Here is a 23,890-nt window from a genome sequence, read left to right as displayed (position 1 = left end):
TACCCCACTCACCGCCACTGCATAGTGTGCAATACCCCACTCACCGCCACTGTGCCAACATGCAATATCCCACTCATCACCACTGTGAAAGGCGCAAGACCCCACTCATTGCCACTACACCAACATGCAATATCCCCCTTGCACACTTCTGCACTCGCTGCCACTGCACCAGCAATATAATATTTCTGCTCTACAATGAGCACAAAAGCAAATTTTAAAATGTATGCCTAAAGTTCCGCTCTAAAATGTTCCGAGTCAGTGACCTGGAACAAGCTTGCAGATTAGACAGCGTGAAGTCAGAACTCCCAAACTGCATACTTGTTCCCGTCGGTGCCTCAGAAAGTATTAAAAACCACTGGATCAGCATGACAAGTAAGCAGCCAACATTGTCAGGAGGAGAGCTCAGCAATGGCGGTCTCCATTTATCTCCTGTACTGCAAAGCAGAACGAAATGTTTTCTATCCTCGCTAACATAACAGAACAAGCGTCAACCGCAGCAGATATTCGAATTCTGTCCCTTTACACCAAGTAGACCGATATTAAGAAAGAACTTACCCGGTACGTGACTGCCCAACCTTATCACACAAGTCCAGGATCAGACTCCAGTCTTCAGCCGTGTTCAACTCACTTGTAGCTTTCTCTGTCAAAAAATAAAATAAAGTTTTAGCAAAGGTTTTTTTTTGGGGGTTTTTTTTTTTTTTAAGCAGCAGCAGACTTAAAATTTCCAACCAGTTCCCTTTAGCACATCTTCAATCATCAGCATCCGACAAACCTTGGTGTTATATGCCAGGTCCACGATGCCTCACCCACCGCCAGCTCCTACAGAAGGGGGGTGTCAGCTGGAGGAAACACAGCATTCAGTTGGGGCCGGGAATCCAACACTCCCGAAGTGTAGGAGGCTAAAGATTCTTCAGCAAGCCTATTCCTTAAAGCTGAGTTCCACCCAAAAATGGAACTTCTGCTATCTGGATCCTCACCCCCCCTCCCCCATTTGGCACCTTTTGGGGGGGGGGGGGGTATTCGCCCCCACTTCCGGCAAAAGATCCCCACAGTATCCGCAGCGATCTACACCATGTCCTGTCCCTCCTCCGCTGTCTTCTGGGAGACACACAGGTCCCAGAAGAGAGCAGGAAACACTCAGAACACGCAGGCCAACTCACGTAGTAGGGAACAAGGCTTAACTTCCCGGTGCTCTTACTAGCAATGCACCTCGAAGCCAAGGGAACAGACCGGCTTCGGGTGAGGACATCGTGGGACAAGTGTCCTCCATTTAAAATTCAACAGCATGGGATCAACATTGATGACCATGAGCTTCGCACCTCCCTCTTTGCCGATGTTCTCTGGCATGTCCTCTATCAAAACAATATTTGATGAATTTAAACTATGTTCGGGTCTTTGCATTAACTACAATAAAAGTGAAATCCCCACCCCATAGGCACCCTTTTCAAATCCTCTGTGGTCCTCCCATTCGCCTTTCACAGTAGCCCAATCACACATAATTTACCTAGGTATCAAAATAGGGAAACTGGCATCATCTATATACCACCTAAACCATCACCATCTGGTGAAAAAAAAAAATCCCAAGAACTGGATGGATCTGCCTCTCTCGCTCCTGGGAAGATGCCACTTAGTAAAAACGGTCTGCTTTGTACACTTATTGCATCTGCTTCAAAAGATTCCACTACTCCTGAAACACGAGGATATTCAGTTGCTAAACAAACAAAGATATCGCCAAATTTATTTGGCAGAATAAGCGGCCGCGAAATTCATTTACAAAATGATATCTTCCCAGGCGCAAAGGGGGTATTAGTCTTCCCAATGTCAGAGCCTACAACTTAACACAACTTCTCCGAATAGGCCTAGATTGAATAGCGGGAGGATTGTGATATCCAAACTACTCAATTGAATCACTGATGGCCTATTCTTACTCTTTGGTAGCCCTTCTTCACTGCAAGTGGAAATCTATACCTCAACCATGCAACACAATCTCCTCCTTTGGGACACTGCCATAGCCTGGGAGAGAAGAAAATGCCTGAAGCTCTCCCCTTTCATGTCCAGACACCTACCAATCCAGGGCAACCCAACATTTCCAACTAGGGATGGAACACAAACTCTTCTCTATTTGGCAACAAAAAGGCCTCATAGAATTTTCTACCCTTTGCAACATAGAAGTGGTGCTACCCCATACCCTCACAGTCACTGCTGAAAAATTCTAATCCCCGTCACATGCCTTCCACTTTTGGCAATGTGTCAGCTTCATCCGCAACTCATGCAGAGAAAAGCGCAACTATTACAGATCATCTGCTCCACAAAGTCTCCTATACCATTTCTGACATCTACAAACCTCTCATGTAAGAGATCACTCCTACTATAGCATCCTCATCAGCAGCGAATTGGAGCAGAGACTTTGACACAGATATAGTAGATAAACTCCTTTTAGGCTACAGCAAAATCCTACAACTGATCCAACAAATCTTGGAGAGAAACCCAACTGAAAAATTCTCCACCATGCCTATATACCATTCCTCTTGAAAAAGAACAACCAGGACTCCGCCACCTGCCCTCTATGCCATCAGGCAAGACCTTCCTTGACTCCCCGTTTCTGGTCCTGCACATACATCTCCACCTTCTGGGATCAAGTCATATCCTTCATATACGGAATAACCCTGCTGAAATCAAAAGACACCCTACTCATATTTGGGTACTGGAACAAACTCATAACATGGTCCTCCAATGCCAACCCCCCCACACAAAAAGACTGGTTTTTGATCTGTCTCCTGGTCATCCAAAAATCCATTTAAAAAATAAATTGGACTTCTCACTGTCCAAAGATGTTGCAGGTCAAACGAGAGCTTCTGCACTTAGTACACAAAGACAAACTCAACACCGAACTCAACCAACCACAAAGCCTCTAGCAAACGTCTCTACTCCAGATGGCAGGCCTTCATGAAATTGACACTATCTCAAGGAGGAACTCGACAACAATGAAAATGCTGTCTCATACTATGGGGCTCTCCCAATACCAGTTGGGTAAGAGGACACCAACAACTGACTCTCTCCTAGTGGGACTCGAGGTCCTCAACGTCATCCAGCCGGATCATCCTCCTTCCTCACCGGCATCCCAATCAAGAGCACTCAACTCATGACTTCAGTGACAGCCCTAGTGTCATTCTAAAGTGTGGTTGGTATACCCCCCCCCCCCCCCTCCCCCGGCTTCCTTTTCCTTTTTTCCCCACCTTGTAATTTAGGGATCCTGCACAATATATGTATATAAATTATATTATACATTCTACTCATCGGCCACTTTATTAGGTACACCTGTTTAACTACTTAAGGACCAAGCCCCTTTCTGAGATTTGTTGTTTACAAGTTAAAAAAACTGCTTCTGTTTTGCTAGAAAATTACTTTGGAAAAAATAAAAAATAAATGTATAATGTTTGGGGTTCTAACACCCTAGAGAATAAAATGGCGGTCGTTGCAATACTTTCTATCACACCGTATTTGAGGAGCAGCGGTCTTACAATCACATTTTTCTTTTTTATAATAGAAACCAAGTCACTTTAGGATCCCTTTAAATTGTCTGAATAGAATCAGCAGATATGACATTATGCATAGAAAAAGAATAAATGGAATTTTCAAACAATATCCTGCTTTCAATTACTCTTTTTTTCTTCTTCTCACAGACCTGACATTGCAGTAGAGATTTTTCTCTTCCCCATCACTGGAATTCTGGATGTGATCAGCAATTAATATACTGGACAGGTTATTAAAATGATTAATGTCTCCCCCATAGGAAGGTGGCATTGCATTTTATGTGCAGGTTATACGCAGGAATGCTGTGATTTCTAACATTCTTCATCACTAATTGCGCTTACAGAATGGCGCCTGCAGCGCTCAGCAGGATCACCTCCATGCTCGCCTTTTAGAAGATACATTGCTGTCACTTTCCTTTATTCTAACCACAAGGAAGCCATCTTTTCTAGATGACAACTTGTAAATAATGGCTCCCTGTGTGGATCAACCAAGGATGTTTTAGGTTTGAAGAAATGATATTCTCTTCTATTAGTAATTGTAATTAGAGGTGCACTTTGTGGATGGGAAAAGTGATGCTGCAAAATGCGTCCAGTAAAAGGAAACCTTTCACAAAGCCAGGAAATTCTAAATGAACATCCAAGAAAAAAAAAAAGAAAACACATAAGCAAATGTTACCTTCAGGGCAAATCTCCATGTCTAATCTATTAACAGCGCAAAGGATGAATTTCTACGCAAGTCTCTTTTCTTACAGCAGTTAAAAAGGCTGAACTCCAGGCAAACTGCTAAATAAGAAGATTAAATACAAGTCCATATCCAGTCCTGTGATTTACACAGCTCCGCCTGGCCACTTACAGGTCTTGTCCCTCCCCCAGCCTGACCGGACAGCAAAAAAGGAAAAGCAGCAGATTGATGATCTCATCTGTCACTCTGATCTCTCCTTCTATCAGCATGTTCTTGGTTAGCCTATACCGCAGCTCAACTAACAGTCTCCTTGTACTGTCCTTTACCAGTCTCATCCCTGCTTTATAGGGGACTGTATGGGGTCCAATTCAGGGAACTGTACTGCTCTCATTTAGCAAGATACATTTAGCCTGGGTTCACACATATGCGATGTGGGAACCAGCGCAATTCCAGTGCCGGTTCTCGCATCGCATCTCCCATGCAGGCAGTTCACACTGCCCTCTGCGAACTGCTGCAGGTGTCAATATAAAAGTTAATCACACCCATGAGATCCGATTACAGTGCTAGGGGAAGGAAGAAGAAAAAAAAAAAATAAAAATAAAGTTCCATACAGCATTTTTATGCGAATGCAACGCGAGTTCAGCCAAACAACTGTATGGCTAAATTTGCATCGCACAGACATCGCATGTGATCTGCACAGCAATGTGTTCGTAATAGTGTGAACCAAGGCTGAAAGCGGAAATTGGGGATACTAAAAAAAAAAAAAAAAAAAAAAAAAAAAAAAAAAAAAAAAATTAAATTAAATTTTTTTTTTTTAAAACTGCTCCATTTGGGCTGCCCTGAAGAGACTGGTGGAGGCTGCACCGTTGGAAGGGAGAGAGGAGAGCTTCCTCCATCCCTATCCTTCCTCCACACGCAACATTAAAATAAATAAAGAAAATGCACCTTTAACCCTTTGCCACCAATCACCCCCCAGCTCAAGAAAAGCAAAATACGGAGAGGTGGTGATGGGCATTTTGATCATATGATCATTGCGATTGGGGGCTTTCGATCATGTGACAGCCATTCGCAGGTATGCATCAGGAGCTTTTTTTGATTCCTTAGTTACTGTACTGGAAGTGCGCCCTCAGCACAGAATACAGTTTTCCATGGCCACATATATGTGGCCACTCGACATTAAAGCCCAATTCTTTTTTTTTTTTTTTTTTTTTTTTTACTTTATCATCATTAATATTATTTTCCTTTCATTTAAAGCAGTTGTAAAGGTCAGTTTTTTATTTCCTAAATAGGTTCCTTTAAGCTAGTGCATTGCTGGTTCACTTACCTTTTCCTTCAATTTCCCTTCTAAATGTTTTTTTTTCTTTGTCTGAATTTCTCACTTCCTGTTCCTCCTCAGTAAACTGTTCTGGTTGACTAAACACCACTCGGGTGATGGTGTTTACTGGAGGAGAAACAGGAAGTGAGAAATTCAGACAAAGAAAAAAAAAAAAAAACATTTAGAAGGGAAATCGAAGGAAAAGGTAAGTGAACCAACAATGCACTAGCTTAAAGGAACCTATTTAGAAAATAAAAAACGAAGCTTTACAACCCCTTTGAGCCATTCACTGCTGACCCTGACCACAACTTCCAATTTCCCCAATGCAAGGTTGATGTGAAGCCTACTCCTGCTACCTCCTGGGACACCTCTGTCAAAAACCCCAGTAGGTACCAGGCCATCAGGGGGCCCCGCTGCGAGAACGTGGAAGAGACAGCTGGCTCCCTGATGACTATTAAACAAGGATGGAGGCACAGGGAATGGCCACATTAGCCAAGGAACTTTCCAGTTTTGGGGAGCAGGGTTTCATATATGTGGCTAGCTTTAGTCGCATTCATGATTCAGCACTCTATATATAGCAGGGGTCTCCAAACTACGGCACGGGAGCCAGATGTGGTCCTTTGCCTGCCTTTATCCAGCCCTTGGGGCACACTTTATCCCACTGATATGAGACACTAGTCTGCCCTCTGACACCAAAATTGGGGTGCCATTTTTCCCACTGACAGCAACAATTGGGCACAATTCATCCCCTTAATACCAAAGGTGGGGCACGGTTTACTCCCGCTGATGTCATCAAAATTTTCTATTTCCGCTGGCCACAGTGCAGCCCCCCTAAAGTCTGAAGGACAGTAAACCTGCCCTTGGTTCAGAAAGTATGGAGACCCCTGCTCTACAGCATGAAACACAGAGGTCTCACTTCTCCTGCCGTATTGCATATGATGTTATAGATAAATGACAATAAAGAATTCAGAGTGCAGTCACCAAGCATCTTTATATAGTCTTAAGAGTCCTTTCACACGGAGCCGCCCCAGGCGTCGGTGGTAAAACCCCGCTATTTTTTGCGGTGCTATTCGGCTGCTAGCAGGGTGCTCTTAACACCCCCCTAGCGGCCGAAAAATGGTTAAACGCACCCGCAAAACACTGCTACAGCGGCGCTGCCTATTGACTTCAATGGTCAGGGCCGCTTTAGGAGTGCAGAGTTCACCGCTTCTAATGCGCCAAAAAAAAAAAAAGCTGCTGGCAGGACTTTTTATGATGCCCTGCCTTTCACACTGGAGTGAATGGAGCCGCTGTTTCAGGGCACTTTGCAGGCGCTATTTTTAATGCTATAGCGCCTGCAAAGCAACTCAGTGTGAAAGGGGTCTAACTGTACCTGTGCTAAAGTAAAAAACACCTACAGCAAAGGAAATGCAAAAAAGAAAAGCAGCTTCTCAAAGTAACGGATCAGATTGCCCGTTTTATTGCCCCAGGGATTGAAGGATTAAACCTTATTAGTAAGCATTGACCCAATCCCCCCCCCCCCCACGTTCCATCCATATTTTTCTTTTCTATGTTCACAAATAAGACCTCAAGTCGTGTTTTTTTCTTCACAGAAATATTTTTAAGATAATTTTCTCCACCATTTATGTTCTATGTAGTTGTATTATGCGTCGAAAATTTAGCACATTTATTTTTTCAAGCCCATCTTTGATAGCACGCAGAAAAAAAAAAAAAAAAAAAAAAAGAAAGTTACTGAAATTAACAATCACCTTTCTCATGAAAACTATTAGAATTTCAATCAAATTGAATGAAAAAAAAAAAATGAAAATAAAATAAAAAAGAAAATAAGCGAAATTGTGAAGGCTGATTACTTCCCAAGGATATTGCAGCACTAGAATATTAATGTTGATGAAGGTAGCCATGTCATTATATATATATATATATATATATATATATATATATATATATATATATATATATATATATATATATATATATATATATATATATATATATATATATATATATATATATATATATATATATATATATATATATATATATATATATATATATATATATACACATATATACATATACACACACATACGATGTGACTAATTGCACAAATGTATTCCCAGCTGCTTCCCCAGATAAAGGAACACAACAGGCTGCCACCAGAGCCCACTGAAAGGTGGATACAATAAGAGAGCAAAAATGTGAAAAGTGGTGGTGCGGTACATGTTACCACATTATCATGCAGTTATTAAAAGACCCTAGCATTGTGTGTTCATATATAGGGAACACCCCCAAAAGTCCCCTACTGGGGATACATAAAGCAATGCTCAGAGTTGTGCAATGCCGAGTATATATCGTACAGCACAGTGTACAGAGTCAAGTGATATACAGTCATAGGGAGCAACGTGGGGTATACAACATACAGCAGATGGTACAGAGGGGGTAGTATTGCTGAATGTAGAATGCATAACGCACAGAACATTGTATGCAGTATATAATGTCCAGCCAATTGTACAAAGGGAAGGTGTGTCACGCGTACAATGCACAGAGTATATAACAAATAGGACAGTGCACGCAGTCAGGCAATGTGGCGTACACTGCATACAGCAAAGTGTACAATATTCTAAAAACGTGCACAGCGGTGTATATAACGAATAGCATAGTGTACAAAGATGACAAATGTGGAATACAATACACAGTCAAGCAGTTTAGAGTGCACTGCATACAGCACAGTGTACACCAGTCTTCAAGTACCCCCAACAGGCCATATTTGCAGGTTTTCCTTTATCTTGCACAGGTGCTTTAAAGCGGAGGTCCACCCGAAAGTGGACCTTCCGCTCATTGGAATCCTCCCCCCCTCCGGCGCCACAATTGGCACCTTTCAGGGGGGAGGGGGGTGCAGGTACCTGTACAGTACAGGCATCTGCACCCACTTCCGGCGTAGATTCTGCAGAAGGTATGCCCCTTTCCGCAGAATCTACGCCCCTTTCCGAAAGTCCCCCGCTGCGAAACACACGGATCCCAGAGACAGCGGGGACCATCCTTATTGCGTAGCGCAACTCGCGCATGCGCAGTAGGGAACCGGGAAATGAACACGAAAGGCTCCACTTCCTGATTCCCATACCCAAGATGGCGGCTGCAGCACCCGAGAGACGATTGTGAGATCGGCTTCGGGTGCCGACATCGCGGGCGCACTGGGCGGGTAAGTGTCACTATTTTAAAAGTCAGCAGCTGCAGTATTTGTCTTTTTAAAAAAAAAAAAAAAAAAAAAAAAAAAAAAAAAAAAGACAGACTCCCGCTTTAAATCAGTCAATAACTTGGTATTTTGGACAGCTATTTTATCCAAGACCCCTTTCACATTGAGCGCCAGCAGTAAAGGGGCACTATTTTTAGCGCTGCTTTACCATCGTTTTAGCAGCGCAGTTTTAAACCCCCCCCCCCCCCGGCGCTAGCGCCCGAAAAGGGGTTAAAGCCGCCCTGAAAACGACGCCGGAGGTATCGCAGAGCTGCCCCATTGATTTCAATGGGGAGGAGTGATGAAGGAGCAGGGAGTTCACCGCTCCAAAGAAGCTGCTGGCAGGAATTTTTCTGACGCCCTGCCAGCGCACCGCTCCAGTGAGGCAGCCCGAGGGCTTTCACACTGGAGTGAAAGGAGCAGCTGTTTTAAGGTGTTTTACCGGTCACTATTTTAACACAATTCACATTCACATACCGCATCCAACTCACACATATGTAAACCTGGCCTAAGCTCTCTGGAGCAATTTCACTTTGCAAACTAACTTTAGTAAATCAACCCCTCTATGGGACAAAAGACAGGAGCAGTTGCACTCATATTCCCTAGAGCTTAGGGAATGTGGTAAAATTCTACCGATTTCCATCAGTCATGTGCAAGCAAAAATCCTGTTATTTGTCTTTTTTTTTTTTTTTTTTTTTATATTCCTTGCACGTGATTGGATATTCTTGACAAAGTGAAGCTTCTCCACACCTGCTAAACTCTGGGGAAAATGAGTACAACTGTAGTCCATTTGCCTTTGGTAAATACACCCCTATATTTTACACAAGTGCACAAAAAAAAAAAAAAAAAAGATCAGCCTTTTAAAATATACATTTACAGAGCGTTGACTGGACATTTTGCACGTCTAATTATCCTGTGAGCCAATGCAATTTTCCATGTCAGCCTTCCTTCTTTTTCTTTTAAATGATTAATAAGGAACCCCGTGACAAAAGAAATGGAAATGCCAATTGCCTGGCTGTGATGCAGATATGATTTCTGAACCACCGAGCCGGGGCCACATCACACACACGTGAGTCCGATGGAGAGATTGAGGAGATTTTTTCCTACTTCCTCTGAGAAGAGAAGAGGAGGGGAAATCTAAAGTGTTCCAGCTGTCAGCGTAATAGCTGCACTTTTGATTGTTCAAAATCTTGATATCTGCTTCCCACAAACACCAGCTGATCGCCAGCCAATCAGGAGGCACTGCAGGCACCGGGCTGTCAGTCTAACAGAAGCCTTTTAGCTGTATCGTCTCTTTCAGCAACAGAAATGGTCGGAAACCTAACACTCAGCAACATATGGCATTATATTACAGAGATACACCATCCGCACAATCTGTTCCTGACAAGCAGTTCAGACACAGGTTAGGCGTTCAGGAAGGAGAGGGACACATTTAAGGCTGAAGGTTTTTTTCTTTTAACCTTCATGCATCCTACGCATGAAGTTAAAAAACTCTGTGCAGCAGCCCAGTGCCCTTTTGGTGGTATTATCACCTTTGCATGTGTTTTTTTGCACTATTAAAAAAAAAAAAAAATTATGAGAGATATAATAAAATAAATATAAAAAAGTTATATCCAAAACAAAAAAAGTCTTCATCAGTTTAGGCCAATATGTATTCTACATATTTTTGGTAAAAAAATAAAAATAAATGTTGTGTATATTGATTGGTTTGTGCAAAAGTTATAGAGTCTAGGGAATAGATTTAGGGAATTTTTTATATTTATTTTTTTACTAGTAATGGCAGCAATCTGCTATTTTTAGCGGGGCTGCGACATTGCGGTGGACAGATCAGACACTGTTTTGGGACCATTGACATTTATACAGCAATCAATGCTATAAAAATGCACTGATTCCTGTAGAAATGTCACTGACAGGGCCAGGGAAACGGTTTAGTGTATTCCCTCAGCATGTTCTAACTGTAGGGGGGATGGGCTCACTAGAACATGACAGATCACTGCTCCCGATCACTGGGAGCAGTAGATCCCTGTCATGTTGCTAGGCAGAACAGGGAAATGCCTTGTTTACATCTCCCCGTTCTGCCTCTGTGCCACGATCTTGGGCCACCGGCAGACATCGAGGCTGCTGGACCCGCAGGTACGTTCCAGCGGCAGGCACCACCAGAGGCATGTGTGTGCTAGCCCCCGATGACGGAGTGGTTTTGCGCACCCGTGACATTCTGCCAACATATATCAGCGCGAGCCTGTCGGCAAGTGGTTACAGTCAAATACTGTATCTGCTGACTTAATAAAAATACTAGGGCCGTTGCCGATTAAAATGTTTGTGTTCGATTAATCGATTTTTTTTAATCGATTAATTTTAATTATAAAACGCACATACAGATCCAAATACTTTTAGCTGAACTTCTTGCATTGAAACTCTACATTAGTCAGTGATAAATGTGGTATACACTATATACAATCACCTGACACTAGTTAGTTTCCACAATCCATGACTTAAAGAGGGAGTCCACCTAAAACAAAATTATTAAAAGCCAGCAGCTACAAATACTGCAGCTGCTGATTTTTAATAAATGGACACTTACCTTTCCTGGAGTCCAGCGATGTCGGCAGCCGAAGCTGAGCAATCGATCGGCTCTTGGCTGCTGCTGGCGACAGGTATCTGCACCCCCTTCCCCCCTGAAAGGTGTCAAATGTGACACCGGAGGGGGGAGGTTTCCAAAAAGCGGAGGTTCAATTTTTGTGTGAACCTCCGCTTTAACTTCACAGTTCATACAAATAAGTTTTAAATTCAAACCGTAAAAGTAATCTTTTTTTCCACAGTAGCGTGACATTCCCTCCACCTCCAGTCTAACTAATCACTCTCACCTTATAGCATGGACCCCTGTGCAAACAGGTGGTCATGCAAGCGGGTACTAAAAGGGTTAACACGGACCATAAACTTCTCTCACGTCTCCTTAGATCTCAGCAAGGACGCCAGGTCATGGGTAGAAAGAAAAGATCCAAGCGATCATCGCTTAAGTATAAGATTTAATTTTTTGTGTTCAAACACAAAACTACTCACATAAAGATGATAAAAACACAGCATGTAATGCCGACAATCGTGTTAGTTCCGTAGGGCAGCAGCGGGTGACGTCATGCGTAGCTCACCGGACTCCTCCCCCTTCCCTTCGTTAGGGGACGGAGGCACTTGGAGAAGGGGGGAGGAGTCCAGTGACATCCATGTCGTGACGTCACTGGATCTCCAACAGAACTCCCTGAAGGCAGCGGAGAGGTGAGTACCGATCAAAAAAAAAAAATGAATCGAGGAATTAATCTTTAATTTTCACAGCCCTAAAAAAAAAAAAAAAAATTTACCTATCCGCTGTGTCCAGGGATCCAGTGCCATCCTCGCCTGGGCCTAGATGATTCCAGCGGAAGCTGAGAGCGGGTGCCAACCAAAATGATGTACCCACTAGCCCCCCCACCCCCCCAAAAAAAGAAACCTCCAATGGTGTTAGAGAAGAGGGGGGCAGGGGATAAATTCTTAAACCAGAACTTCCAATAGCATATTGTAGAATGTGTAGATCTGCATATTTTACTCAAACACAAGTACTTTAGGTGTGTATTTTACGCAGAATCTTTCTGGCATGCATAAAATATATATCTAAACGAAGCATTTTTTTCAGTCTGTGTGAATGAGCCCTAATGAAACAATTACGGAGTATGTGGCTTCTTTATAAACACATCCATTGCCTATTTTACAGTTTAAAGCATAAGTTTATGTTTGAAACATGTTGCAGTTCCTGTACCCTCTCTCTGTGACAATGACGGTTTAAGAATAGCACAACGGGGCTCCGCCCACACAGCCGCATCATTTACAGATTCCTGCGATTAATAAACTGCAAGTATAGCCTGCCACCGCAGCAGACAGTCTTCAAGTTTCAATGGGCTGTGGGGGTGCTGATAAGCGCTCTCGTAGTCCACTGGATTTCAAACAGAAAATGCGTACAGGAGTACAGAAGAGCGGGAGGACATGTCTGCAGGAGCCCACATTGCACCCATGACCAATGCTTTCCAGGCTCCTGCAAGAAAGTATAATAAATGCACGTTTTCTTTCTGCAAAATTACATGCACTTATTTTTTCTGTAAGGGTGAACTTAAGTTGGTGCCATGACCCAGGTTTCCTTTTTCAGGGTGGCTCCTTTCTCTTGCAGTATCCTATGGAGTCACCCTTGCATGCATGGGCTACAGTTGTGTCTCCCTACACTGTGTTCAGCAATAGAAACACACATTCCCCCTAGCCTAGGACAGCAAAGCACTCCACTTCACTGCTCCTCTCTCACCTACTCCAAGCTAAAAAAATAAAGTTTACTTGGGGAATGTTTATTTTATTGTACTCGGTGTGGTAAGCTATAAAGCGGCTGAGGATTTAATGTCAATGTGAAATTACCCCAAGAAGAAAGAACATACCTACTTACCTACCTGGCAGCTTGTGTATAGAAAATAACTGGCTTGTTCATTGACCACTGCAAGTCCCGAGTCATGGGATGAGTGGAATGCTTGTTCACTCCACCGGTTGTATGTCCTGTAGTTACCGGGAGGCACCAATAGTGTCAGCAGCCCCTGATAAACGCCCCCCATCCCCAGCAAGTATACCCATCCAACCGCCCTGCTTTACCGCCTCCCTGTCCCGTGTCACAAATTGAGGTTTTCAGATATCAGGAAACATGTGACAATGCTCCAAACACTGTCACATGTAGGGTTGCACCGATACTGAGGCTCCTTTCACACTGGGGCGGGAGCGGCGTCGGCAGTAAAGCGCCGCTATAATTAGCGGCACTTTACCGTCGTTTTAGCAGCGGTCTGCGGCCACTAGCGGGGTGGTTTTAACCCCTGCTAGCGGCCCGAAAAAGGGTTAAAACCACCCGCAAAGCGGCGCTTTGTCAGTGGTATAGCCACATTGCCCCATTGATTTCAATGGGTAGGAGCAGTGAATACACCGCTCCAAAGATGCGGCTAGCAGGACTTTTTTCACGGTCCTGCTAGTGCACCGCTCCAGTGTCAAAGCCCTCCAGCTTTCACACTAGAGTGAAAGGGACCGTTTTTTTTTCTGTTTTTTTAAAGTAGCGCCTAAAAACCGCCCCAGTGTGAAAGGGGCCTAAGCATTTGCTTGAGTATCAGTACTCATGCAAATGCTCCAATACCCGAAACTGATACTTTTCTGGCTTGGATCTTTTAGAGATCAGCGGAATTCCCCAACTGACAGCTAAAATGGGGAGAAAAAAAAAAAGAAGGAAAGCTGGCAATTATCTTAAAGAGGAGCTGCACCTAAAAAAAAAAAATATTAAAAGCCAGCAGCTACTAATATTGCAGCTGCTGACTTTTAATAATATCACACTTACCTGTCCCAGGTTCCAGGGATGTCGGCGGCAGATGACGAGCGATCGCTCGTCTCGCTGCAGCCACCGCCGCCATCCTCTGTCAGGGAATCGGGAAGTGAAGCATGAGGGCTTCACTGCCCGGTTCCCTACTGCACATGCGCGAGTCGCGCTGCGCTTCTCTTATGGTCCCCCGCTGTGTCTCTGGGAACTGTGTGTTTCCCAGAACACAACGGGGGGGGGGGGGGGGGGGGCGGAGCGATGCGGGGGTCTGCGGCGGTCTGGCCGGAAGTGGGTGCAGTTACCTGGATTATTCAGGTAACTGCACCCCCCTCCCCCCTGAAAGGTGCCGATTGTGGCACCGGAGGGGGGGAGGGATAATACTAGCGGAACTTCCCCTTTAGGGTGAAGAACCGCTTTAAGGAGCGAGGCCGCCGTGTCCTTAACAACCAATGACTCATTCAGCCGTCAGTGGTCTTTCCCTTATGACAGCTGAAATGTAAATGAAAATCGGGCAATGTTTATCAACAACATTGTTCAGCTGCTTAAAAAGAAACATTGGGGTTATTTACGAAAGGCAAATCCACTTTACACTGCAAGTGCACTTGGAAGTGCAGTCGCTCTAAATCTAAAGGGTAGATCTGAAATGAGGGGAAGCTCTGCTGATTTGATCATCCACTCATGTGCAAGCTAAAAATGCTGTTTTTTAGTTTCCTTGTATGTCCCCCTCGGATCTACAGCGACTTTACTTTCAAGTGTACTTGCAGTGCAAAGTGGATTTTCCTTTAGTAAATAACCCCCATTGCTTCTTTTTTTTTTAATGTTCCTGTTTAACCCATTATTAACCCTTAATTTATGCTAATCTGCCTTAATTAACTCCTTATTCTCCTTCTCCATTTATTTTCCTGCTAATTTTTTTAACTTCTATTTTATAAACTAATAAAAAAAAAAAAAATTGTTTGCTTTGTTCGTTAATAGTTTTACACTTTTAACATTAATTTAGAGGTTTCAAATTGGGGGAAAAAAAAAAAAAAAAAAACGCAAAAATGTAAAAAAATTTGTAAATAACTTTTCAACGCTTTGTACCACTGCTGACAGCTGAAGTGTAAACAAAACAGTTGCAGTAGGAATCAGTCACTGGTATCCGCGAGTACTAATAAGTATTGATGCGCTTTAAAAAAAAAAAAATTATATATATATATATATATATATATATAGAGCTCACTCAGGGCAGACTCCTGTCTCGGGGAGGTGACAGTTAAGTGATGCTTTGTTCATGGAGATTTCTCCCTCCAATTAACAGCATAAAAACAAACTTGGTGCTGATTGTCCTTTGGTCCAATTGACCATCACTGCTGGAGGCTGCGGCTCAGCACAAGTTCCCCCCGATGTTGAATGGAGTAAACAGAGATCTCCTCTTACAATTGTAACACTGATGTATTTATGGATCTGGGTTTTGTCTGGAGGAAACAGTGAACGCTTCTATGTAAAGAGACGAAAACAACTCGCCACAATGACACCATGTGCAGCATGGAGGCACAGGGGCAAGGGTTACTGCCCTGCAGCACCCGGGTCCCAGGTTCAAATGCTGGAATCAAAAACCCATACAGTGGCATGAAAAGGTTCTGCAGAGTCTGTGATGGTATATGGTGGGGACATTACAGCCTGGCATCACTAGGACAGTGCTTTATACAAAACTCAAGGGTCAATGTACTTATTAGGGACAGAGGCTCAGGTAAGTATTTAGGAGGGAGGTGGGGGGAGCTACACACAGGTTTTTTTTTTCTTTCTTTTTTTTCCCTCTTCTCAATGCATTCTTTTTTAAACACTTCAATACCTTGCAGCTACAGGCATCATTCAGATATCATTTTTTTCAAACCGGCAATTCTGTGCATGATAAGAACGATCATAGCGGCTGTCGGCTCTCCCGTACCATCAGGGGCCCGAAGAAAGAATCGGCCGGCGCCGGATGACAATGATAGAGATTTCCGGTGACCAAATGGTCACCAATCATCTCCATGACCGTCGGGAGGCCCGGGCGCAACGTTATGACATCACGCCCGGGTTCCTGGAAGTAAACAAAGCTGCGATCGCGGCTGCCAGAATGAGATCTGTGAATTTTTGATTGTTCCCCGATCTCATGCTTTCCAGCCTGGAGGAGAGATGTGGGGTCTTATTAACCCCACATCTCTCCATAAAGAGGACCTGTCACAGATTCCTATTACAAGGGATGTTTACATTCCTTGCAATAGGAATAAAAGTGATAAAAATAAAATGTAAAAAAAAAAAAAAAAAAAGTGCAAAAATTAAAAATTTAAGTAAAAAATAAAATTAAAAACGCCCCTGTCCCCGGTAGCCCTAAACACCATTCAAACCACACATGTGAGGCATTGCCACGTGCGTTAGAGCGTGTGCAACAATTCTAGCACTAGACCTCCTCTTAACTCTCAACTGGTAACCTGTAAAAATGTTCAAAGCCTCGCCTATGGAGAGTTTTAATTACTGAAGTTTGGCGCCATTCCATGTGTGTTCGCAGTTTTAAAGCGCAACATGTTAGGTATCTATTTACTCGACGCAACATCCTCTTTCACATTATACAAAACAAATTGGGCTAACTTTACTGTTTTGTTATTTAATTATTAATGAAACCGCTTTTTTCCCCCCCAAAAAAAATAAAATAAAAAAGGGGCGTTTGAAAAAAATTGCGCAAATATCGTGCAAGATAAAAAGTTTCAATGACCGCCATTTTATTCCCTATGGTGTCTGCAAAAAAAAAAATATGATATGGTTTAGGGGTTCCGAGTAACTTTCTAGCAAAAAATAAATAAAAAATTATGATTTTTACATGTAGGAGAGAATCCTCACCCCAAATACTGTAGCTGCTGACTTTTACGGCACTTACCCATCTAGGGATCCTGCGTTGTCCTCACCCAAGCCAATTCTTAAATCAGTTCTCGGGTGCTGGAGAGGCCATGTCGGGTAGGGGTGAGCTCTGGCGTGTTCGCACACTCGTGCCGAGCCCGTCAGGAAGTCGGTGCTGGCTAATCACAGGCAGTGAGACATTTCCCGATCTCTGCAGCCGGGCATCAGGGCAATGTCTTACTGCCTGTGATTAGTGCAGCGCCAACTTCCTGGCGGGCTCTGCACGTGGAGCATGCCAACACACCAGAGCTCATCCTTAATCTTGGGTAAGGAAAATCAGCAGTGAAGCTTTGTGTAGAGGAGGCAGTCAAGTGGAGCTTCTCCTTTAGGGTGGAGCCCCCCGCTTTAGGCTAGGTAGGGGCAGAGTTCTTCTTAAAAGCAGTGAAACGCACAGCATCGCTTTTCACTAGGGATGAGTTCCGGCGTGTTGGCATGCTCCACGTACAGAGCCCGCCAGGAAGTCAGCGCTGCGGTAATCACAGGCAGTGAGACATTGCCCGATCTCTGCAGCCGCACACCGGGACAATGTCTCACTGCCTGGGATTAGCGCTGCACCCACTTCCTAACAGGCTCTACACGTGTCTCATGTGAACACGCCTGAGCTCATCCTTACTTGTCACCACAACTTCAATAAAGTGTTTAAAATATAAAAGCAAACAGTGCATTGTGTAGTAATGATGGACGGCACGGCCCCTGCACATCGCACACCAGCAGGGGGCGCATTTTATAGCGCACAGGCTGCGGCGAGGGATCCCCGAGGTCAGTAGGAATTTTGCTGACCTGTTTTCTTACCCCCTCTGCATCAGCTCTAAGTGAGCCCAGCAGCAGCAGACCATGCGCGTTAACCCATAGCAACCACTCACTCGACTACCCGAAAGAGCCAAAATCTGATTGGTTACCAAGTTCTCCTCTATGCACTTTTCCTTATGCAAAGGAAGTCCCCACCAGGAGAAAACACCTGAGGGAGAAGCCTCTGCTGGAAGATGCTGTCAGCAACCCTGGCCCAGTAATGTGACTGCTTCCATCAGAGGCTTCTCACACAGGTGCTGCGGTTCTGTTAGGGATGGGCCTGGGATGCTCACAAGTTGCAGACAATGACTTACCCACATCTGGGTCGAAGGGGTTGGAGGTGAAGAGCGGCATGGCTGCGGGATTGGAGGGTCTCCTAAGGATGCTGGATCCGGGAATTCCTGCTGATCACTCCCCTGATCCTGCCTGCCTGAGCATCAGCTCCTCAGAGGGGCCACACAGCTGCCTGGGCCACTGAGCATGCCGGGAAATGCGGCTGTCTATTCCATTGCCTGTCTCCAGCAGTACCACAAAAAAGGTCAGCGGCGCCGGGCTGTCCCCTCTTATTAATTATAATAGGGAAACAAAGGAGACGGGGAGAGGAGCTTGTCAGCGGCTCCCTGGGCTGATGCTGGGACTGGCATTTGATGACGCTCCCTCAGGGGAGAAGGCGGGGCCAGGTATTGCGCAGCCGTACTGCAGAGGGTAGGGAGGGCTGACGGATGGTCAGGTTGTACGCATGCGCAAGGGAATGCCCTGTAGAAAAAAATGTGATGCGGTCATGTGATCGTTTGTTACCTGATCATAAACAGAACACCACGTGATGTCTTCCCGGTCATGTGACTCGTTATTGATCTCTTATAATGACCTCAGACAGTTTCTCCTGTGTTCTAAGGATAAGGAATAATCATGCAAAGCTCCTTATACATGACATACACACATCCATTCCTTGTCTTCAGTCACTCAGTCATTTACACATAGCTCCCAACTGTCCCTGATTTGGAGCAATGTCCCTCTGTCCCTCATTCCTTTTCATTTGTCCCTCATTTTGGTGTGATCTATATAGTTGTATAAAAAATGCACTTTTTAGCAATGAAAAGGTTTTTCCAGCGCTAAACCTTTCATCTGATTTCTAAATTGTTGTATTTGTAAATTCCAAAAGCCAATATAAATGAACAGTAGTGGTAAAAAAGTGACTGTGAGTTTAAAGAGGAAGTAAACCCTGATGGGTTTACTTCCTCTTTGTCTCCCTGCAAAGGTAAAGCATAATGGACTACTATGCATCGCATGTTAGCCCATTATGTGTCACCGACCTGACACAGGAGCCAGCGATGTCACCGCTGTCCCCTGTAGTACGGATCGTCCATCTTCTTCCGGGTATCGCTGCTCCGGCCACTCAGAGCGCCGGAGCAGCGATGACATCACTCCCGCGCATGCGCACAGGAGCCGCCACTAACGGCATATCGCTGTTAGGAGCAGCAAGCTCAGTGCGCCTACGCGCCACTGTCTACAGCGCATGTGCCGTAGACAGCGGTGCCTATCTTTTTGCACACGGTTTAGGAGATATTTCATGGACCTACAGGTAAGCCTTAATCTAGGCTTACCTGTAGGTCAAAGTGGTCTGTAAGGGTTTACAACCATGTTAACCAATCTTATTTTTTTGTACAATTCTCCTTTAAGGGGGCGTGGCAGGGGGTGTGTCCTATTACAACATACTTTTGCTGATAGGTGTCCCTCATTCCCATCTCAAAAAGTTGGGAGGTGTGTTTACAGAAGGGAGCAAACCTGCAGAATTCTTCTAACATATTCCAAACATTCCCAGATTAGGCACTTACTTTACAAAGTTTGGGATGTGATGATGGGGGGATTTATCCCTGCAAAACTGGCTATTACTTATCACCAGACTTCTATAACCACGTGACCCCTGGAAGGTTTTACCTCCTTTGTGACCTGGGCATTTTTTTGCTATTCAGCCCGTGCTACTTTAACCATTTTAACCGTATAATATATATTTACAGTGGCAAGGCGGCCTAGCTGCGCAGGATCACGTACCTGTAGCTCCCAACTGTCCCTGATTTGGATGGAGTGTCCCTGATTTTGATGGACTGTCCCTGATTTGGAGCAATGTCCCTCTGTCCCTCATTCCCCTTCATTTGGACCTAATTTTGGTCTGATCTATATAGTTGTATATAAAATGTACTAACAAATGTATGTAGGCATAGGACACGCCCCCTTAAAGGAGAATAAACCATAAAAAATGTTAATTAAATCCACAAGGACTTTTTTTTTACCTCTACTATTCCTTTATATTGGCTTTTAAAATGTACAAATGCAGCAATTTAGAAATTGGATGAAAGGTTTAGCACTGGGAAACATTTTTTGAAAGATTAAAAAGTGCATCTTATAGACATCTATATAGATCAGACCACAATGTGGTGTTATTTACTAAAGGAAAATCCACTTTGCACTGAAAGTGCAGTCGCTGTAGATCCGAGGGGGACTTGCAAGGAAAACAAAAAACAGCATTTTAGCTTGCACATGATTGGATGATAAAATCAGCAGAGCTCCCACTCATTTCAGATCTACCCCTTAGATTTATAGCGACTGCACTTCCAAGTGCACTTGCAGTGCAAAGTGGATTTGCCTTTCGTAAGTAACCCCCAATATCTTGGCACTGATATAGTCTCCAAATACACCAGTATAATTGATTAGCTCTGCTGTAAGAGGAACCTCAGCTTTCCTAAACTTTTATGTCTACTTACAAGTAATTGTTATTGTATAGAAACAGAAAAAAGCGTATTTACCAGTCCATAGAATCCAGCATCGTTATCCTTTCATCCCAAAGTTCTTCTTCCTCACTCTGCTCCCGTGTTGTCACCTTGGGCTGATATCCTGCACACATGCAGATTAGGGTGCCCATGTGTCCCGGATTGCCTGGGACTGTCCCGCAATTGCCATGTCTGTCCCTGGTCCTTGGCACCTTCATTCCGGGACAATACAGTGTTCCGGAATGAAATAGAGGACACACACAGCCACCCTTCTAACTATATTGCCGGAACTGGTTGCTAGGGCTGCCCCACCTAGCGTCTAGCAACCAGTGACATCACAGTCTCACTCAGAGTGAGGCTGAGTGGAGAGAGTCCTGTGCCTAGTGCTGCACTGCACAGCTGTCTCCACCCACCTCCTCCTCCGGCGCACAGCGACTTGAGAGGCAGTGACTTGGCATTAGGGAGGGACTGGCCAGTTTGTGTGGGATCTTCTTCACTCCAGTGTCTCCACTACCCCGCTCCATCCTTGGCGCCCATGACCCACCACTGCCTGCCACCCAGCCGTATTGCATGCAGAGAGAGTGACTTGTAGCAGCTGGCCCGACCTTTTCTTTCTGTGTGCTGCTGCACTGCTGGCTGGCTCAGAAGGTCCACAGCTGCCCTGGGTTCACCTCCTCCAGCCCACTGCCCAAACAACTGTCTGAGGGACCACAGTTTACCACTCACCAGAGCCTAGCCCCAGAGAGGGGATATGGTAAAGATTGGTTGGAATAGTAGTATAAAGTTATGAAGGAGAAGGTGACACAAGTGAGAGAGGGGGACAGTAATGAATAAGAAGGTGACACAAATGGGGGACAATAATGTAGAAGCAGGTGACATAAGTGGAGGGCAGTAATAAAGAAGGTGACACAAGTGGGGGACAGTAATGAAAGTGACACAAATGGGGGACAATAACGAAGAAGAAAGTGACTCATGTGGGGGAAAGTAATGAAGGAGAAGGTGACGCAAGTGGGGGATAGTAATGAATAAGAATGTGACACAAGTGGGGGACAGTAATGAATAAGAATGTGACACAAGTGGGGGACAGTAATGAATAAGAAGGTGACACAAGTGGGGGACAGTAATGAATAAGAAGGTGACACAAGTGGGGGACAGTCATGAATAAGAAGGTGACACGAGTGGGGGACAGTAATGGAGGAGAAGGTGACACAAATGGGGGACAATAATGAAGAAGAAGGTGACACAAGTAGGGGACAGTAGTGAAGAAGGGGACACAAGTGGGGGACAGTAATGAAGAAGGTGACACAAGTGGGGGACAGTAATGGAGGAGAAGGTGACACAAACGGGGGACAGTAATGAAGAAGAAGGTGACACAAATGGGGGACAATAATGAAGAAGAACGGGACACATGTGGAGGGCAGTATTGAATAAGAAGGTGACACAAGTGGGGGACAGTAATGAAGGAGAAGATGACACAAGTGGGGGACAGTAATGAATAAGAAAGTGACACAAGTGGGGGACAATAATGAATAAAAAGGAGACACAAGTGGGGAACGGTAATGAAGGAGAAAGTGACACAAGTGGGGGACAGTCATGAAGAAGAAGGTGACACAAGTGGGGGACAGTCATGAAGAAAAAGATGACACAAGTGGGGGACAGTAATGGAGGAGAAGGTGACGGGGACAGTAATGAAGTAGAAGGTGACACAAGTGGGGGACAATAATGGAGGAGAAGGTGACACAAATGGGGGACAGTAATGAAGAAGAAGGTGACACAAATTGGGGACAAAAATGAAGAAGAAATGGACACATGTGGAGGGCAGTAATGAAGGAGAAGGTGACGCAAGTGGGGGACAGTCATGAATAAGAATGTGACACAAGTGGGGGACAGTAATGAATAAAGCCGCATACAGACGGGCGGACTGTATGGCCAACTTAGTCCGTCAGACAATCCGACGGACAGTCCGTCCTACTTTCGAATGAACGGACTTGATCACACACGGATGCACAAACAGTCCGTCGAAAGTTTGCGCGATGACGTGTACAGCACGTACGACGGGACTAGAAATAGGAAGTCCAATACACAGCAATGCAACCTTTCGCCGTGTAAATCCTTTCTGAGCATGCGCCATACTTAGTCCGTCGAACTAGCCTACTCACGAGCGGATTGTCCGCTGAAACCAAAGTACGACGGACAATATTACGGAAATTCCGAAATACTTAGTCCGCCAGACTGCACGCTGAAAAAGTCTGCTGAAGCCCACACACGAGCGGACTGTCCGCTGAAATGTGTTTCGACGGACTAAGTTGGCCAGACAGTCCGCCCGTGTGTACGCGGCTTTAGAATGTGACACAAGTGGGGGACAGTAATGAATAAGAAGGTGACACAAGTGGGGGACAGTAATGAATAAGAAGGTGACACAAGTGGGGGACAGTCATGAATAAGAAGGTGACACGAGTGGGGGACAGTAATGGAGGAGAAGGTGACACAAATGGGGGACAATAATGAAGAAGAAGGTGACACAAGTGGGGGACAGTAATGAAGAAGGTGACACAAGTGGGGGACAGTAATGGAGGAGAAGGTGACACAAACGGGGGACAGTAATGAAGAAGAAGGTGACACAAATGGGGGACAATAAGGAAGAAGAAAGGGACACATGTGGAGGGCAGTAATGAATAAGAAGGATGACACAAGTGGGGGACAGTCATGAATAAGAAGGTGACACGAGTGGGGAACAGTAATGGAGGAGAAGGTGACACAAATGGGGGACAATAATGAAGAAGAAGGTGACACAAGTGGGGGACAGTAATGAAGAAGGTGACACAAGTGGGGGACAGTAATGGAGGAGAAGGTGACACAAACGGGGGACAGTAATGAAGAAGAAGGTGACACAAATGGGGGACAATAATGAAGAAGAAAGGGACACATGTGGAGGACAGTAATGAATAAGAAGGTGACACAAGAGGGGGACAGTAATGGAGGAGAAGGTGACACAAGTGGGGGACAGTAATGAAGTAGAAGGTGACACAAGTGGGGGACAATAATGAATAAAAATGAGACACAAGTGGGGGACGGTAATGAAGGAGAAAGTGACACAAGTGGGGGGCAATCATGAAGAAGAAGGTGACACAAGTGGGGGACAGTCATGAAGAAGAAAGTGACACAAGTGGGGGACAGTCATGAAGAAGAAGGTGACACAAGTGGAGGACAGTAGTGAAGGAGAAGGTGACACAAGTTGGGGACAGTCATGAAGAAGAAGGTGACACAAGTGGGGGACAATAATAAAGCTGACA

General features: G+C 44.7%; 1 protein-coding gene across 2 annotated transcripts in view; it reads right to left on the bottom strand.

The window, feature by feature from the left end:
* STAM (signal transducing adaptor molecule) overlaps nt 1-18,486 on the bottom strand; it is a 56,046-nt gene extending 37,560 nt beyond the window's left edge. For both annotated transcript variants that reach the window (XM_077490907.1, XM_077490908.1), the window contains exons 1-2: nt 18,144-18,486; nt 556-640 (exon numbers count right to left, since the gene is read on the bottom strand). In XM_077490907.1, the coding sequence (XP_077347033.1) occupies nt 556-640; nt 18,144-18,183 (125 nt within the window). In that variant the 5' untranslated portion in view covers nt 18,184-18,486. The remainder of the gene's footprint in view (nt 1-555; nt 641-18,143) is intronic.
* Nucleotides 18,487-23,890: the final 5,404 nt, after the last annotated feature.

This window comes from Lithobates pipiens, unplaced genomic scaffold (assembly GCF_037356315.1).
Source record: "Lithobates pipiens isolate NorthernLeopardFrog02 unplaced genomic scaffold, aLitPip1_a1.2 Scaffold_19, whole genome shotgun sequence".
NCBI classification, from domain to species: domain Eukaryota; kingdom Metazoa; phylum Chordata; class Amphibia; order Anura; family Ranidae; genus Lithobates; species Lithobates pipiens.
This window is presented reverse-complemented; position numbering and strand designations above follow the sequence as displayed.